Source organism: Acartia tonsa, chromosome 11 (assembly GCF_053477335.1).
Source record: "Acartia tonsa isolate MP-2025a chromosome 11, ASM5347733v1, whole genome shotgun sequence".
Taxonomy (NCBI): Eukaryota; Metazoa; Arthropoda; class Copepoda; order Calanoida; family Acartiidae; genus Acartia; species Acartia tonsa.
In genome coordinates this window covers 9,431,439-9,450,548 of record NC_137270.1, presented here as the reverse complement: position 1 = coordinate 9,450,548, position 19,110 = coordinate 9,431,439, and the positions used below count along the sequence as shown (strand labels likewise).

General features: G+C 32.4%; 1 protein-coding gene across 5 annotated transcripts; it reads right to left on the bottom strand.

The window, feature by feature from the left end:
- Positions 1–659: 659 nt before the first annotated feature.
- Positions 660–12,054, bottom strand: LOC145331428 (uncharacterized protein ZK1073.1-like). Of its 5 annotated transcripts, none has more exons than XM_080176065.1 (8): positions 11,912–12,054; positions 5,659–5,774; positions 4,644–4,692; positions 3,931–4,049; positions 3,279–3,452; positions 2,058–2,151; positions 1,302–1,604; positions 660–1,073 (listed from the first exon to the last, which is right to left on the bottom strand). In XM_080176065.1, exons 2-8 carry the CDS (start codon positions 5,745–5,747, stop codon positions 915–917), a joined length of 987 nt encoding a protein of 328 aa, XP_080032191.1. In that variant the 5' UTR covers positions 5,748–5,774; positions 11,912–12,054; the 3' UTR covers positions 660–914. The 5 variants fall into 5 exon arrangements, with proteins under 5 accessions (XP_080032191.1, XP_080032190.1, XP_080032193.1 ...); XM_080176064.1 differs by lacking the exon at positions 11,912–12,054 and adding an exon at positions 6,343–6,421; XM_080176067.1 differs by lacking the exons at positions 5,659–5,774; positions 11,912–12,054 and adding an exon at positions 5,272–5,477.
- Between the last annotated feature and the right edge of the window lie 7,056 nt (positions 12,055–19,110).

The window sequence follows — 19,110 nt, the reverse complement described above, 5'->3', positions numbered from 1 at the left end:
CCACAAGTATAGGCCCTGAAGAGTTAGGACCTCCGCTGGGGTAAGTCTTAGAAAATAAAATAAAAATAAAAAAAAGATAAGGGGGATGGGTTATTAGTCCTCAACAGCCACTTTTTGTGATAGTGTCATCTTAATTATAGGATCATAATACGTTTATCTCACGAAATGTGCATGAAATATAGTGTCTAGAGCTTCTATATAACTCCTCAAGAACAATAAGGTACAATGTTTCGGTTATGTGAAGGAAACGAAGTTGTGGGTTTCGTCATATTTTCACAGTAACTTTTGTCTTATTTCTAGGGGGCTCTAAGCCTGAGAGCCAATTGCCTAACCCTGCGGGGCAATCTCCTAGCCTAACTTAACCTAACATAACAGGTATTAATTTTATGAACTTTATTTTAATATTCGTGGGAAAAAGTCTGTAACACAATGCTATACAATATACAGGATTTTTCAACATGACATGCAACCGGTTTAAATTTAAGGATATTATTCGGTTTCGCTACACAGATACGGCAGACAGACAAACATCCTGTTGAAACGAGAAAAAATTGCAATTTAACTATATTATTCACGCAACTTCGAAAAACATTTTAAGCTAGCAAATAATAAAAATAATTTATATAAAGTTTGAACCATATTAAAGCAATAAAAAAAAGTTTTTAAAAATTTGTATTTATTGAATAAAGTTACATGTAAAAAACAATTAACAAAAGATTCATACAAATTTTAGTAAAACGATTACAATTTTAATTTATCAAACAAATAGTTTTACAAAAGTTTAAAATATTACATCAAATTTGATAAATAATGAAATAAATAAGATTGGTATTTGACAAAAGAACGATCAACCAAAGGTATTTCAATGTTCTTTTGTCAGTAAAAAGGTTGGGTTTGTGTCAATTTGGTCCTTTTTAATGCTCCTGTGAATACTTCCTCAGATTTGGTGTGTCATACTGCTCCATGGAGATGCGTCTAGTCAGCTGTGGCCTGTCTGTCATTTCTTCCATTGACTTTTCCTTCTCCAAATCTCGGGAAACCTTCCTCTTGGCGGTGGGCATCCAGCCAAGTCCCTAATAAAATAAAAGTTCAATAACAGTTTTTTGGTGATCGGTGCTTTCCTACGCAAACTACCCCCCTCCCCTACTCCTTCTATATTTTTAATTTTTATATTTTCTTCTAGTTATAACTTATTTCCTTTCATCTTATTTTGACAATCCATCAATTTGACTCTTCCTCACTGCAATATTTTAAACATTTCACCACCTGTCTAACTATCCATCTATCAATAATGTGTATACCTGGACAAACAGGATGAGTGGATCCGCAACTTTTTCTGGAGCCTCTCTCAATGGGTCAGTAATATCATCAATCTTGATGATGGAGGCCAATCCTGGCTTGATCTTGCTGTAAATTTCCAGAGATTCTTCATAGAAGTCGGTGTTGCAACCATTTACCAGAAGAACATCAAAATTAATTCTCTTGTTGATATCTTCAGCACAGCTGGTCCTGTTCTTGTAGGCCTCGGCGTACATGCCAATGTTCTTATGGTTCAGCTGGGGCTCGTTCTCGTTCACCATGGCGGAAGGGCCTTGGATCATGGTCTAAATTAAAAAAATAAATTTGAAACAAGGATAATTACGATCAACAGAAATGAAAAAAAAAAACAGTATAGTATACACTGAAAGTTAAAAGATAGATAGAGGTCTAGGGCTAAACGTGAAAAATAGCTAAAGAAAGAAAGAGAAAGAGTTATATAATATTTGTATAATTTGTATATGTAGAAAAGAGTCAGAACAAGATGGATAAATATTGTACCTTGTTGTCCAATGTCCAAGTCTAAAAATTGTTTTTAAAAGTTAGCATGTTTTAAATGGACGTAAGGACTTTCTGGAAACTAAAATATAGTTGCTACTCTTTTCAGATCGTACAAGACTCATCATTCAAAGTTTAAAATCGATAGGACAATTCAAATTAACGAAAATAGCTGTACGTATGAACAGCCGGACGTACAGACCCTAATTATACAAATGCTTTGCTTTTAAAAATATGCCTACCATAAGCTTTTCCATCATAGAGATGTTGGCAACATTAGCGGTACACTGTACCAACACAAGTCCTGCAGTTCTCGTGGGATGGAACATTCCAAATCTAAAATACAACAAGGATGACAACATCCATAAAAGCGAAGAACTGAAACGGTAGGACAAACGGACATTAACACTTGTATAGTGTCTAAACTGAATAATCAGAATATAAAAGTATAAGAGTTGAAGCAAAATTGTAAGTAAATTTGTTGAAAAACTGCTTGATACAGGATAATGTTTATGGACATACTTACATTTTTAGGACTTGATTATAGAGTTTCTTCGCTTATAATATTGTTCTTTGTTGTCCCAGGAATCAATATACCAAAAATCAGATGAAACGGATAAAAATTTGTTGTTAAAAAAGTAGAAAAATCAACATGTTTAAAATGGACATACGGACATTCTGGTAATGATTATATACGCTTTCTTAATCGTACCCAACTACTACAGGAATCATCATGCAAAGTTTGAAATCGATAGGACAATTCTAACATTCCTAAATTAACTAATAAAAGCTATCTATCTCGGACGGACATACGGACGGACGGAGGACCTACCCTAATTATAGAAAAGCTTCGCTTTTAAAAATGGATTTATTATTTCTCGGATCTTACATCAAATTATCATTTAATCTAACGAAGGGAAACCAAGCTATATTAACGATCACCCCCATAATGGATGAACGAACTGATCAAAAATGATGTTCATGTTACCAACCTAAATCGACAACAATATTTCCACTCTCATAATATTCATTTATATTTTACATACAAAGTCTTAAAAATAAGGATAATTTGGTCCATGATTTCAATAGTGACAAAAAGTTAGAGTCCTCATGGAATGAAAAACCTTTTCCAGTTTGAAACCGAATAATATCCCCTGGATTTGAACTGGTTCATAGCTATACCAAAAATTCATATATTGTAATCTAAACAATTTTCCAAGGCTAATAAAATATATATCATAAGATTATTTTCCAAAGGGTCGAAGGATTTCCAATCCGCGGAAAGCTGTCTATAATACGATTGAAATTTTAGGCTTAAAGCATAAATTTTTCCTTTACTTTTCCGACAATAGAAATGCCCAATTTTATGCAAGTATACAATTTACTAATGGTCATTTACAATGTATACTGGCCTATCATTAGTGATTTGTATTGTGTGACGTCAGCCGCTTTATTAACCCTACCTAAGTGCAATGTTGGCACCAGCACCCTCTCCCATGACCACGACAGTCTTGATCTGCAGCTGATCCAGGACAGTCACCAGACCCAGACCAATCTTCTCCAGGCTAGGGAAGTCGTGGGGTAGGTCAGGAGCCTTGTGGGACTGGCCGAAGATGGACACGTGTAGGAACAGACATCTGAAAGAAAATTTTAAATAAAAATATAACAAAAGTATTTGGAAAGAATGAAGATCGTATATGATTTATAGCACAAAAGGTTGGTTTAGGTGAAATAAACAATATTTTTTCCTTATTGTATTTTAAAAATTACAAGAAAAGCTTAATGAAATAGCCTAAAACAATCCCACGACCCTTAACAAGCTTTCCTTGAATCATGCACTCATTCGACGCAGTGACTAGTGAGATTTTAATTTACATCCATATTACTAGCCTCTGGGGAAAGGCGTGGGAGGTGAGGTAAATAGCTTAAAACCACCAAGACATTTATATAGATTACTACTATATATTGAAAAGTACAAACAATTTGGACCTGTACTTTAAGAGATCATCAGCTTCAGACAAACAAACCTTACTGCTTTATTTTATAGGATAAGGACGTTAAAAAATAGATTATAATTTTTTTTTATAAAAAATAGCAGCGCTACTACCACTATACCTGTTCTTGACCTCCTGCATGTCCTCGTGGTTGGTGAACTCCACCATGGAGTGGAAGGAAGAGCCCACGTCGTGGATGGTCATGATAACAGGTCCATCCTTCATGCGTTCAATATCACCCTGCAACAAGTTGTTCATTAAGGATTTTATATACATACAAGAAAAAATAGCCTAAAACCTGAGACATTTATAAAGCTTCCTTGAAAAGGATAACTAATTCGTACCAGAATTTCCTGAGATCTAACTTCAGACAAAATAAATTTACTACTTTTAAATCACAATATTTCCTCTTATTGAAGGATACAAAATCCTTAACAAGCAAAGCACAAAACTGAATTAGATTAATAAGAAAGGATCTCGCTAACCACTGAACCGATATGGTTCTCCTTTACAGAGAAGCTTCTCATAGGTTCTTTGAAGGTTTATAACTTTTTTGGGGAGGGTACCACCTTCCTCCCCAGAAAAATCTCCATGAGAAAAAATTAACCCCCCCACAAAAAAATATCTTTTTTTTTACCTTTTCTTTTTGAAACTAAAATTATAAGTGTGGGGGCTACTTTTGCTTCCCATCCTCATGCCCCCAGAGGCCTCTAGGGGCGTAACCACTTGTGTATAAATATTTCAGAAGAAAAAGTAATATTCAAAATTCAAATCTTTCATATGTTTTAATGAAAAATGTTTAATTAGAAAAAATAATAGACTTCTGTTTTGTACCTGGACATAGACGGAAATAGGTCCACAGTCTTCGATATCAATAATATGTCTGAAAAAAATAATTTATAATCAAAATCAAGAAATCATAAAATTAATGTACAGGAGATCAGAGAAGTATCTCCTGATTTTATGCTCACACACACAAACACACACACTATACCTGGATAGTCCAATGAGGCATGGATCAGAGAAGTATCTCCTGATGTTATGTTCACACACACACACTATACCTGGATAGTCCAATGAGGCATGGATCAGAGAAGTATCTCTTGATATTATGCTCTCACACACACAAACACACACACTATACCTGGATAGTCCAATGAGGCATGGATCAGAGAAGTATCTCCTGATGTTATGTTCACACACACACACTATACCTGGATAGTCCAATGAGGCATGGATCAGAGAAATATCTCCTGATGTTATGCTCACACACACACACACTATACCTAGATAGTCCAATGAGGCATGGATCAGAGAAGTATCTCCTGATGTTATGCTCTCACACACACACACTATACCTGGATAGTCCAATGAGGCATGGATCAGAAAACTTAATTAGAAATCTTTTGGAATCTGTGTAATAAACAGCCCAATGTCCCCTCCCTCCCTGCATAAATTTGACCTGGATAGTCCAATGAGGCATGGATCAGAGAAGTATCTCCTGATGTTATGCTCACACACACACACACTATACCTGGATAGTCCAATGAGGCATGGATCAGAGAAGTTTCTCCTGATGTTATGCTCACACACACAAACACACACTATACCTGGATAGTCCAATGAGGCATGGATCAGAGAAGTATCTCCTGATGTTATCTCACACACACAAACACACACACACTATACCTGGATAGTCCAATGAGGCATGGATCAAAGAAGTATCTCCTGATGTTATGCTCACACACACAAACACACACACACTATACCTGGATAGTCCAATGAGGCATGGATCAGAGAAGTATCTCCTGATGTTATGCTCACACACACAAACACACACACACTATACCTGGATAGTCCAATGAGGCATGGATCAGAAAAGTATCTCTTGATGTTATGCTCCTTACAGATCAACTCGTGGCTCTCATCCTTCGTCATTTTCGTTCTTGTTCGAGTTACAACTGCCTAAATAGAGAGATAAGATTAGGTAAAATGAAATGAGATTCTGTAGGTAGAGAAACACAGATAGAAAGTGTTTCAGATAACTTCATAATCAAAATAAAAGATAGATGATTTTTAAATTTAAGCAAAGTAAAAATTTGTATAAAAACATAGATATAATAACTTAGTTTCATATTTCAATATTTTAAAATAAATAAGTATGAATAATAAATATCATTTTCACTCTTTTATTAAAGCAAAAGAATGTGTGTGTCTGTTTATACCGAAAGGTCTGGATAAAAGGTGAGTCGATATGGCTCTTCTGTATAGTGTAGTTTCTTAAAAGTATCAAGAACTATTTTTATGGTTCAGATATCACAAAAGAAAATAAAGGCCTCTCGGTGGGTAGCTGTTACTATGTATAATCAACTAATTTCAAATCGAAAAATAAATGCTATGAAGCTTTATTCAAAGATTATTAGCCACATCTGACAAATTTTCAAGTGTATAATATCAACATAAACCGAATTTTAAAACTTGTATGATCAGCGCTTGTTTTAATAAGGCCATCCTTGTTATGTGATTTAAGAACCTTATGAACTGGAGCGTGGTTAGCTCTACCATTGTCTAAACTATCATTCATAACCATCTTCAATGGTTTCTAGTAATTCTGCAATTTATAAGATAAAACATTTCTCGTATTCATTCGAATCCGGTGGATAGGAACCGGTTCTCATCCATACGAAAAAACTATGTCTAGCACCGTATTATAACCAGTTTTCTACGAATATAAAAATGTACAATCATAAGATTAAAACCAGTTTTTTAGCCGATGCCTTCGGCACCTCGGGAGTAAAAAAACTAGTTTTAATCTTATAATTGTACATTCTATATCGGCGGAAAGCCGTTTATAGTACGATGCGAGAAATAACTATTAAAATATACTACAAATGATAATTAAAAGATACTGCATGCATACTTTAATCGTTATCAATGAAAGAAATAAAAGATAGTCATACGAATAACCCTTTTCTGTAATTTATCATGTAGGTGAGTAAGGAAAGATCTCCAAGACAACTTGCCCGATCAAGCCGTAATTTGCAGTTAATATCAATATTCGTCAATTGCAGTTTTCAAGCAATTCGGCGGGTACATCAAACCCAAGAGAAAAATATACTCCCTCCTCTTAAAATTTTCATTAAATATAAATAAAAGATAGGGGATAATAAACACGCCACTCTCGGGGTGAAGCCACTAGTTCAATAATTTTACTGTATTATACTTTATTGTTCTCTAAAACAAAATATTTTATTATTGCTGCGTTATTTATTGACTAAATTGTTCTTGTTAAAATAAATAAATGCTGTCAAGAAGATAATGATTTGAGGAGAGAAAGAATAGTACTATCAAATAAAATAATTCCAATTTAAAGGCCAACAATAAATAATTAATTTCTAGAGTTTTGTAAGGATTCCTACTTCGCGTTCACTTTTTAAAGATATTTTACATAAAAGTTAGAAAGTATGTAGTGTTACAACAATACAAAGAAATGGATATAGAATACGTGAATATGTTAACAGAGGAAAATTTATCGTCAATTTTGGTTGCTAATATAGACCGCATTTATTGGTCAGTTCGTTTATCTTGTAAGAATAGTGGGGATGGGATGAAGGGGTAGGATTGGGGGGTACTGTTATTTTAGCCAGCTTGGAGTATCACTTAAAGCAAGATTTTTGGGATGAGCTTTAGAGGGTATAAGGGTATAATACAGGCATCATGGGGGTATTATTATATTGTCAGAAGAGTGGATCCATCCTCTTACACTACTTATTTTCAATTATTAAGGTAAAAAATCCTTGAAAATTTAAAAGCATTTATTTGCACGCATTTTACCCTGTTAAAAAAATATTTCTAAAACAACTGAAATAAAAACCATATTAATAAAAAAAAATAAATAATCATGGTAACCAAGCAGCCAAAGTGAGTTGTAGAGCAGATATACAATGGCCATAAAAAAGGAAAGAAAATAAAGAAAAGGAGTTTTAAAAACCTTTACATATTAATAAAGGTTTTTTTTTGTAGAATTACCGACAGACTGAAGTTGTATGCTAGATACTATCTGAAAAGGGGTAGCTTCACAAAAAGTCTATCTTACATAACGGCTGAGAAAATCATATTTACCAATGGCTTTAAGGCCAGTTGATTATAGAAAAAAGAACACAATAAAAATCATCACAGATGAAATTATAGGGAAGCAGAGTTTGAAAAGATTTCTAGTGTAAATCAGGAAAGAAATTATATATCCTGCAGAAATATATAGATATGTAAATCAACCAGCTTATTGCAACATTGACCTTAAGTTTGGAAGCTAGTAAAAGTGGCTGACTCAGATTATGACGTCAAAAAAAATTACCAATGAGAGGACACTATAAATTTTACCATTGGTCAATTACAGTGATTTCTGGCCTCTCATTAGTTAATTTTTTTGACGTCATAATATGAGTTAGCCACTTTTACTAGTTTCTTAAGTTTGTTTCAATATTTTAAAGTATAACTGATAAATTCTTAGCATTTTCACTGAAAATTAAGAACAAGTATGGCAGCTAAACCATCAACAACACAGCTATAATTGCAAGGGATCTAAAGGTAGAATACAATGGCCGATTAATTGATATACTGTACAACCCCTATCATGATACACAAATGATCACTTCTGTAGATTATGATTAGTGGTTTAAATGTTAAGACACTCAACTGAATGAACCGATCTAACAAAATCTAGTTAAAGTCCCCAAAGTTTTATGAATAGTACCCAGTTTGTACGGACTGACCCATTTTGTAGAGTAGCTGAGTTAATAAAGGTTATTCTTGACACTTGACACTTGATTTGTTTTCCTATTTTCCTGTATTTTTGCATGACATGCGCTTGTAATATTATGGCTTCCATCCAGGAATCAAAAGAGATGAGACAATGGACAATAAATTGGTATGCATTCCTAATGATGATAAACAAAGTTACCTCTTCAGTAGATTAAATTATTGGTTGGAAAGTTTAGACACTGCTAGTTTGAAACCAACCAATTTAATTTCAATAAAAGTAACTAAAGATTTTAAGTCAATAAATAAAATATAGTCAGAAACTGGGTTGGGTACCAGTTAAATAATATAGTCAGAAACTGGGTTGGGTACCAGTTAAATAACATAGTCAGAAACTGGGTTGGGTACCAGTTAAATAATATAGTCAGAAACTGGGTTGGGTACCAGTGAAATAATATAGTCAGAAACTGGGTTGGGTACCAGTTAAATAACATAGTCAGAAACTGGGTTGGGTACCAGTTAAATAACATAGTCAGAAACTGGGTTGGGTACCAGTTAAATAACATAGTCAGAAACTGGGTTGGGTACCAGTTAAATTTCTAATTCAATGCCTCTCCCCTTCCTGGGCTTTGCCACACTCCACCTCCTTACAATTATAATTGCACGTAGATAAATGCATATAAAAGTTGGCTGTTTCCCTCATATTGCATCTGGGCCACAACTTATCTTTTGAAGATTAAAAAATGTATTTTTGATGCATTGTTTAGGATAAATCAAGTGATAGTGCCTGGTAGAGATAGAACCCCACAGGGTTAGAGCACCCTGCAGGGGCTAAATATATATTTTTAAAATTGAAGTAAATGGGGAGGTGGGTTCCGAAATAGGTTTGAGTATTAACAACGAAAAGATTAGACAAAGTTTTATGAAAAGGTTTTTTTATGAAAAAATACTAGTAGAGTTAAAAGAAAGTTACAGAGTTGCTAATAACATGTTAGTGTTTAGAAATATAAGTAAATGCAAAATATTTAGTGTTCCTTTTGACTTAGGATTACAGCATTTGTCATTTTGTATATTATAAACTTTAAACATTTTTATTTGCAATTTGCTAAGATTTTAGCATTATAAATCTTTCAATGGTACTTTTTAAACAGATTATGACGTCATACGATAAAATAACCAATGAGATCAACCAATCTGTTGAGAAACTTAATCATCTTCAGAATTGTCCTTTAATTTGAACTTAGCATATTTCCCAGAATAAATTGTTAATATAAATCTTCAGATACATTTAGTAAATGTAATGCCGAGTAGATACATCTAACGTACGAATAAACGTACACACCTAGTTATAGAATTACTGCGCTTTTTTATGTGGCCATCTAAAAAAACTCTGTATACTCAATGATGATAAGAAAAAATACCCCTTCTGTAGATTATGATTATTCGTTGAAAAGATTGGTCACTACTAACTTTAAACGAAAAAATCACAATACCCAAAGTTTTAATTTAACAAATTAAATAACGTGATTTTCAAACTTTAGAGAACAGCATAATTTACAGACGACCAATGTCCCCTCCCTCGTTGGTGTATGTATTTGTACTACATAAATTTAAGGAGCAAAAAAGCGTACTACAAGTTTTTATACGCTATAAAAAGCGTAATAAAAATAGGGATAATTATTCTAAAAAACTAGTAAAAGAATGTTTTATGTAATAAAGGACTTCACTCATATTTTTTAGGATGGGAGCAGGAGATTAATATTTTCTTGGTGAGATATATCTGGGGGGGGGGGGGGATATGAATGACCAATACCCAATCGATCCGAATACAACATACTAAACTACCCTGAACATTTAGGATATACGTTGCGATATTTATTTTTCTTGTTATGCAATTTATATTTAATAATTTTTATTGGGGCCCAAAGAAGCCTCATAGAAATCAGTCTTTAACAATTTGAAAAATCAGCTGTAAGTTTAAACCTTAACAATCCCTTTTTAAAAAGCCTCCAAGCGGGTTTTAATTAGTATAGTTGTGGATGACACGCGTCTGCCGAGCCTTGATTTTTATAATACATATTTCATTATTCTTATCTCTGTGTATGAGAGCTGGTAAGACCTACAGGTGAAATATCTATAGAAAATATTGTGCGCGCTACTCTTATCATGTCATTGAACCCTTTCCTATATACGCACATGATATACAAGTGAAGAATGATATTCTCTATCCTATCCTTTAGTACCAAATAGTAAGATTAAGATATCTGAAATTGCTTGTCCGTATGGGTTGTAAGATTCTTAAAGTAGTTTTAGGCTATTTGCTTGATATCCCATGCCTTCACTTGGAGGCTAGGGGCGAATAAACTAGTAATATCACATAGAATAGCTTTATTGTCTGAAGCTTAAGTTTTCATAAAATGCTGGTCATTATGGGTTGTAAGATTCTATAATTCATTAGGGTGGTTTTAGGCTATTTTTATGATATCCCCTGCCTTCCCCTAAAGGCTAGCAACAAGCATTAAAGGCTGGACGATCTAATGGCCTTTTATAAGTTCTTAACATTCGTTGCTTTCACTTAAGACTACAAAAACATGTATGTTTAAATTAAATAAACCTATTCTAGAAGTAAAATCAATACGTGAGTTACTATTAGCCATACGTCAGAATAAAGACTTCTTTTTTATTGGCAGATTTTAAATAAAGCTATCAAATTGTCTTTTTTATCATTTCAAGGACTAATTATAACAAATATAATTAATTCAATGATTTATATTAATTAGATTATATAGATATATACATCTATAATACAAAGTAGAACGATGTCTGCCTGTTTGTTTGTCTGTCTGTTTGTAGCGAAGGATCTCGCTAACCGCTGAACCGATCGGGTTCTCCTTTACAGGGTAGCTTCTCATAGGTCCCGGTAAGGTTTATAACTATTTTATTGGGGGGTGGGACACTCCAAACGCCCAAGAAACTGACCCCCCCCCCCCCCAAAAAAAAAAAAAATTCTTTTTAAAACTAAAATTAAAATAGTGGAGTTGACTACCCACCCCCCCAAAAAATAATCCCCCCACAAAATTTTTATTTTATTTTTCTTTTAAATCTAAAATACGAAAAATCGGTTTGATCAAACCTTTTGGGGCAAAGCCCCTAGAGGCTAGGGGCGAAGCCGCTAGTTATACATATAGTAATTAATATTTCAAGACTTAAAATAGACAAAAACCTGCCCAGCACCTATTGATTCTTTCTTTGAATTAATCAAACGTATTGATTCAATTGGTTAGAGAGATCTTAATTGACAAACATCCAATTACTTTTATAAATAACATTTTTATAAAAATTACCTTAAAAATGAGAAGATTCTTAGAAAACGTATATCACTAGAACAGAACCAAACTTTAATGAATAGAAAAATCTACTAAATATCATGTATTCAATGTTCCTAGCATGCACAGACACACACACACACACACACACACACACACACACAATTGCACGCACATAAATATAAGTGTTCATGTTATAATATCAAATTTCAACCTTTACAAAAAAAAGCTATTTTATTTTACAACACTATCTATCAAATTATAATGGTGCTTAAATTTTTTAAGACACGATCTCTCATTCGTTGGTTCAAAATCTTTGGGTATTTATATTAATTCTTAATTAGCAGGTTTAATTACAATTGTTCAATACAGGAGGGTTATTTTGATCATTATACTTGGGGATTTGCATATACCATTCCTCATTGTCTTATCTCTTATAAAATTTTCATTTCTCTCACTTGATTTCAATCAAAATAAATTAAAGATTTCAATTTTTTGCTGTATTTAAAATGCACCAAACAAACATACATAAATCCCTTCCTGAATTTCCCTCAAATAATCACCAACCCCTCCTCTGTCTATAACCAACCCCTTCGCCTAATGACCATTACCCTTCTCTTTTTCTTCTTTAATTATTGAAGAGATAACTTCTACCCCCCAATCTATACCTCCCCTTGTAAGCATGGACATAAGAAATATAACATCTCCCCGCCCCCCCCCCATATGGGCTTTACCCTTCCCCAATTTCTGTCCCATATGTCATGATGAAAACACCCTTTCCCCTCAACCCTTTCTTTCTCTGCATGTCTTTCCTTTCCCTTACCTCCCCCCTTTTTTTCTTTTCTTATCAATAGAATAACAACCCCCTTTCCTTATAAGAATTAATCCCTCCCCCATTTTAAAAAATAAGCAAGGATTTTCTATAACCTTAGTTTGATTGTTTGATTCTAAAAGCATTTAAAAAGATGTGCATAATATAATTTCCCTATTGATTTAAAACTTGTGTCAATTTGTAAGTCTGAAATTGTCAGTAATTTAATTTTAATGGTTTTAAAGTCTTGGGATGGTATAAGTTTAAGTATATATAGATGCTGAGTTTTAAGCCCATAGTACTTAAACTATCAAAGATTAAAACGTACATTTTTGCACATCTAATTAACATTTAGGAATTATAAAAAAGTCATGATTAACTGTCTTGAGAATTCAATAAAATAATGATGTATGTGTATTACATGGATATTTCCATCCTTGTTTTAACCCTAACAAGTTTTGTATTGGGCTAACTGCTGCATATGTGCAATCTGATCTAACCCCACCCCTTTATTTACATCCTATATTCCTACATTCCTATTCATATTACTATTTGTCACCTTTCCATCTTTCTATATACCTTTCCTCCTATCTTCTCCTGTATTATTATTCCAGGGAAAGCTGGGATATTAGACTATTAATTACACTAGTGCCAAATTTTTTATAATCAAGTTTTCTTATTCTTTGATTCACTGGTATATAAACTTGTTGTAAAAATGCGTAAATACAAGATTCTGTTTCAGGAAATAATTACATTTTTAATATTATATTAGAGAGATATTTCGTTTAACCTATTATACCAGGTTGTTCTATCAATCTTTGCTTAAAAATCAAATACAAAAAATTTCTATTTCAAAAGTTAAAAAACAGGATGTTTATAGAAATGTACGTACAGATTTTCTGATAAATACAATAGAGTTACTACGCTTTCTAGATAGTACCTAACTATTACAGGAATCATCATACAAAGTTTGAAATCGATAGGACATTTCAAATAAATGGTTTGACAATTATCAATAATACCCTCTTCTAATATGAAATTAGTAAAATTACCAAAGGGAAAAAAGGTAAGATAGAAATTTCTAATCACGCAATTTGTGTTTTTGACATTTAGAATTCAATTTGATTTTTAACATAACAATCACATTTATGTAGAAGTTTGTAGAATATGAAAAGAACTAAACAAGGATGACAACATCCATAAGTAACGAAGCACAAAAAATCATGGATAGTAATATGTACAGTACAAGAAGATTTAAAGTGTATTTATTAAAATCAAAAATAGATTTATTGGAGAAAATAAACACATATTTTGTTTAATGATGACAGTCAAAGTAAATTACATGAAAAATGCTTATAACAATGCTTAAAATTATTTTCTACAAGCTAAAACAGATAGACTAGTCAAATATGCAGGACAAGTCGGGCTCTTTGTTAATGTCAAGAAGACCGAAATTATGAATATACCTACAAACCCTGATCAAAATATAACAATAAATGGTGAACAATTGAAACAAATCAACAAATTCACCTATCTGGGGAGTGTTATCAGCAGTGAAAATGGCTCAAAAGCTGATATTAAGACCAGGATTGATAAGGCTACACAACGTTTGGAATTCAAAGAAACTTGCTCTGAAAACAAAAATCAGACTTTACAACAGTAATGTGAAATCAGTTCTTCTTTATGGAGCTGAATGCTGGAGAACTGTGAAAACTGAAACAAATCAACTTAATGCATTTTACAATAGCTGCCTAAGAAGAATTTGCAAAATATTCTGGCCAAACAAAATATCAAACACTGAGCTGTACGCTAAGACCAAGTGCAATAGTATTGAAGCAGAAGTGAAATTTAAAAGACTAAGGTGGCTAGGACATGTGTTTAGAATGGAACAAAATAGGTTTCCTAAAAAGTTCTTAAAATGGAACCCCACCACTGGTAAACGCAAACAGGGACGACCAAAAATGACCTGGAGGCAGAGCACTGAAAAATACCTAATTAAATTAGAATTGACATGGGGAGAAGCTGAAGCACTTGCCAAAAAAAGGAATTCATGGAGGAACAAGGTGTCCATATTCTCTGGACTTCACAGTCAAAAAGAGAGATGCGCCTGATGATGATGATCCCAAAAAAGTTTCTAAATTGGACCAAAAACACCAAAGATATGGGGAAATATGTAAAACATATAAAAATAGCCAAAAACCTGCTAAAAGGCAGTCTGACCACCATGGATGTTTTCTTAAAACGACAGGAAATTTGATTTTTATATCCTTAACTGAAAAAATTTTGGAAATCGGACCATAAGCACCAAAGGTATAGAGAAAAATGTTTTAAAGTTAATTGTGCTTCTTAATAATGGAAATGTTGTCAAAACATTTCAGCCTTTTATCTTTTAAAGGAGCCGAGAAAATCACGTTTCCCCCAAACTAAGAAAGACAAAAGGACAGACAGACGGACATTTTAAATTATAGAGAAGCATCGCTACTAAAAAATATCAATTGAGATTACCAGATTACATTTTTCAGCATGGCTTCAAAACCGACCGATATCCGCTGTATTACAACCAGTTCTCATCTATACTGAAAAACCATCTATAGGATCTTATTACAGATAATTTTCCACTCTTATTAAAATGAAAATTTAAACAAAACTGGTTTAAACTTACATTTTTTAAATATCCACGGAAATTTGTCCATAATACGAAGCAATAAATGATTATCATCTGCTTTAATATTCCTTAAAACCCTATAAGATGTTATTATTAAGATGTTATCCTATCGCCCCCCCCCCCCCCTCCCTTCGATGAGTTTATAGGCATAGCTGATTTAGACAAAGATCTAACAGTGAGATTCTAATGCATTAAAAAAAGGCAAAAGAATACACACAACATGAAAAAACAAAAAAATAGGCCATGACGTTTCTTTTAGTAGTATCGATTATCGAAGCTACTCTACATTTCTAAATATACATCTGTACATCTAGGCTACGTTATTTTCTCGGCTACAATTCAAGAATCCAGTATTCATTTTACATTGTGTGTCAGTCTGTCAGCAATGCTCTGGTCATTTTAGATAGAATGTTGATTTGTTGGAGTAAATTTATTCAATTCCCATTTCCCATTGCTTTTCTCCAAATTATAATTGTTTCAGTTTATTTCTATTTAATTCTGCGCTACTTGTAGACGTAATTGTCCTCGGTTAACCAGGGAGTAAGGGAGGGGACAATGGGCAATTAATTCAATATAAGAGTTATCAAAGAAAGGGCATGAAATCCAGTTTAATCCAATAAATTTGTAGGAAATTATAAAGGGATTGTTGATTGAATAATAGATTTCCATAGTGTCATGTAAAGTGAAATCACAACTTGTTTTTGATGAAATATATTGAGGTTTTATGGTGTGATTTTTATATTACAAGATTATTGGACCCGACCAGCTGCTAGCAAGAATATGACTGCCCCTTTTTATTCTGTTTATTTCCCTTGCCCCCACCTTCCTTCTCCCTTCTCCCCGTCTGCTACATTCCAAACTAACACAACGAGTAGTTATTTCCCTTGACCCCACTTCCCTTATCCCTTTTCCCCGTCTGCAATATTCAAAACATACACAACGAGTAGCGGCATTTCATGCGCAAGTCCCCAAACTCAGTCAGAAACTGCTAAATTCTTGCACATTCCCTTTAAGCCAGTACCCAAAGTCTGAGACTCCTAACAATTGAATATTCGATCCATTGTCCCCTCCCTTACTCCCTGTCGGTTAACCATATTTATTCTACTAGTGGCTTTCAAATCTTGTTTTGCTATCTTCAATTACAATATCCCCCATCTAGAATTTAGAACATATTTGCGTGATTACCAACACTTTTCACTTTTATTTGAACAATAATTTGTTTGATAATTTTAAGAAATATATATTTGGAATTTATAAAAATTCAGCACTTTTTTTGTTGAAGGGAGGAAAGGGCTTTTTAAAAATAAATGTGTAAATATTTGTGTTCCATTCTTGATCATCAAATAGAGGTTTTGTGCATGATGTTCTATTTTCTAATTTTACATAATGCACGAAATCGTTTTATCACATTTAATGTGAGAATGTTGCTATTATCATATTCAAAATAAATGCTGTAATAAGCTTTAAAATATTTAAACACTAGTCTCTCATTGGACACAAAATGACGTCCAATAAGAAAAAGGAATAAAAATATTGGAAAGAAAATTATTTTATTTCAAAATTAATTCTTGGCATTTTGGAATAAAAAATATAGGGGAAAGAAAATTATTTATTTCAAATTTATTTCTGGTCTTGAAATAATATTCATTATTTTATTTTTATTCGAGTGTCAACCAATAAGAAATAGGCATGCTGTTTTAAAAGTTTGGAATAAAAATTATTATTTTTTGTCAATTCCTTTTTTCAGAGTATAAAATGAGAATAAATTTTCCAACATCATTATTGATTTCTAATTTAACATTTCATACAGTGGGTAATATTTATTTCAACATTTTTTGTCATTCAAAATCAAGTGTCACAAAAATAATAATATTTAACATAAAAAAGAAATTTTTAAAATAATTTTGTTTTCTTTATTTGTTGAAGATTTAAGCCCAAGCTTTTTCTGAGGGGGGAGACCCCCCTCAACCCCCCCTCTCCTGAGGGGGGAAACCCCCCTCGACCCCCCCCCTGACGCTCTCTTCTTTAAATCTTTCATTATTTCTGTAATTTATTCTAACTATCTTATAAATTTCAAAACATGAGATAAAAAAAAATAATTTGCTGTACATTATTAAAAAATTTAAAAGTTGTAAAAAAAATTCCAACATGATTTTTAATTTTAAATACAAGAATATTTTTTCCTATATGATATGTTAAATTTAAATACAGGAATAATTTTGTACTGTGGAATTGAAGAAATAAATGCTGTACATTAGAGTGGCTTGATTTTTAATGATTTTCTAATTTTAAATGTGCTACATACACTTTCTGTCTGAACATCATATAAGAGACCAAAAAATGAAAAGAAAATATTTTGAATAATGGGGAGGCTCGCTGATGCATGTAAACTTTTAGAAAGACACTTGTGGGGAGAATTTTTTTTTTTTTTTTTTGGGGGGGGGGCAATTATTTTTCTTTCAAAGTATAGCTTTATGCACCTTCCCAATTTTGTCTTGAAGAGTAGAATAAGAATAAAAAATCTGTTTTTAAAACTATTGATCCTAGCAAGAAAAATCCATAAATAAATTTAAAAACCAATTTGATATTCTTATATTAATCAACAAGACAAATTCAAAAAGATGCATAAAGCAATACTTTGAAAGAAAAAAAGTTGCACCTCCAGAATAAACTTCTAAAATTTTTAATGCATGGAAACACCTTCCCCCCATTTCCCCTCAAGGACAAAATCAATTTTTTATATTTAGGTTTCTTATATGACGTTTAAACTGTAGATGTTGATTACAAATTCAATGTCCAAAATTGATCCACTCTACTGTACATTGTTATAATTTAATATTTGATGTGGGTATAAACATTAGACATAGATGGTCAACCTGACCCCATTTTTTTCTTAAAAAGAAACCTTTGTTCACTTTTGTTGTATACAGCTTTATAGGCAACATTATTTGCAACTAAATTTTAATTTTTAGAAAGATAACTTTATTATAAGAAATTAAATTATTTATAACTAACTTATTATATGTTGTGTCATACACTTCACATTATATGATGGAAGAAATATTTTCTTCAAATATTTCACCCAAGGAAAGCTTTAACCTAAGATATTCAACAATTTATAGCTGATACATAATGTAAACAAAATTCCCTTGTGATGTCTCTAGGTTATCTCTATTGTATAAATGAACGTACAAAAGAGGAGGAGAGAGAGAAGGAAATAGACAGAAAAGTGAGGGAGGGGGGAGGGGGAAGAAATATAGAGAAAAATAGACAGAGATATTTATTGTTCACCCTTAGATGATGTAAATTTTTTGATAGACTTTTTTGAATTTAAGAAAAAGATAGAGAATGAGACAAAACCAAGTATCATATTTTATTAATATTGCTTATACAAGAAAGGCCATTCAAAATTATTTCACCAATATTAAGGTCAAGTGACAAAATTTTAAATTTCCACCTACTTCGCCCCCAGAGGGGGCAATAGTAGAAGGAAAATTCAAATTTTGATCACATGACCAAAATTGTTGAAATAATTTTAATATCCTTTCTAGCATTCACAATATTACGAAAATATGATAAATAACTATTAACATATTCTTGATAAGTGAAAGACATAGAGTAATGTGAAATAGAATAGGATAAAGGTATTTATTTCTCATAATAAAAATTAAAAGGGCTCTAAAATAACCTAAATTGTATTATAGTAAAAATAAGGTATTTTTTTAGAATTTGAAGCAAAAC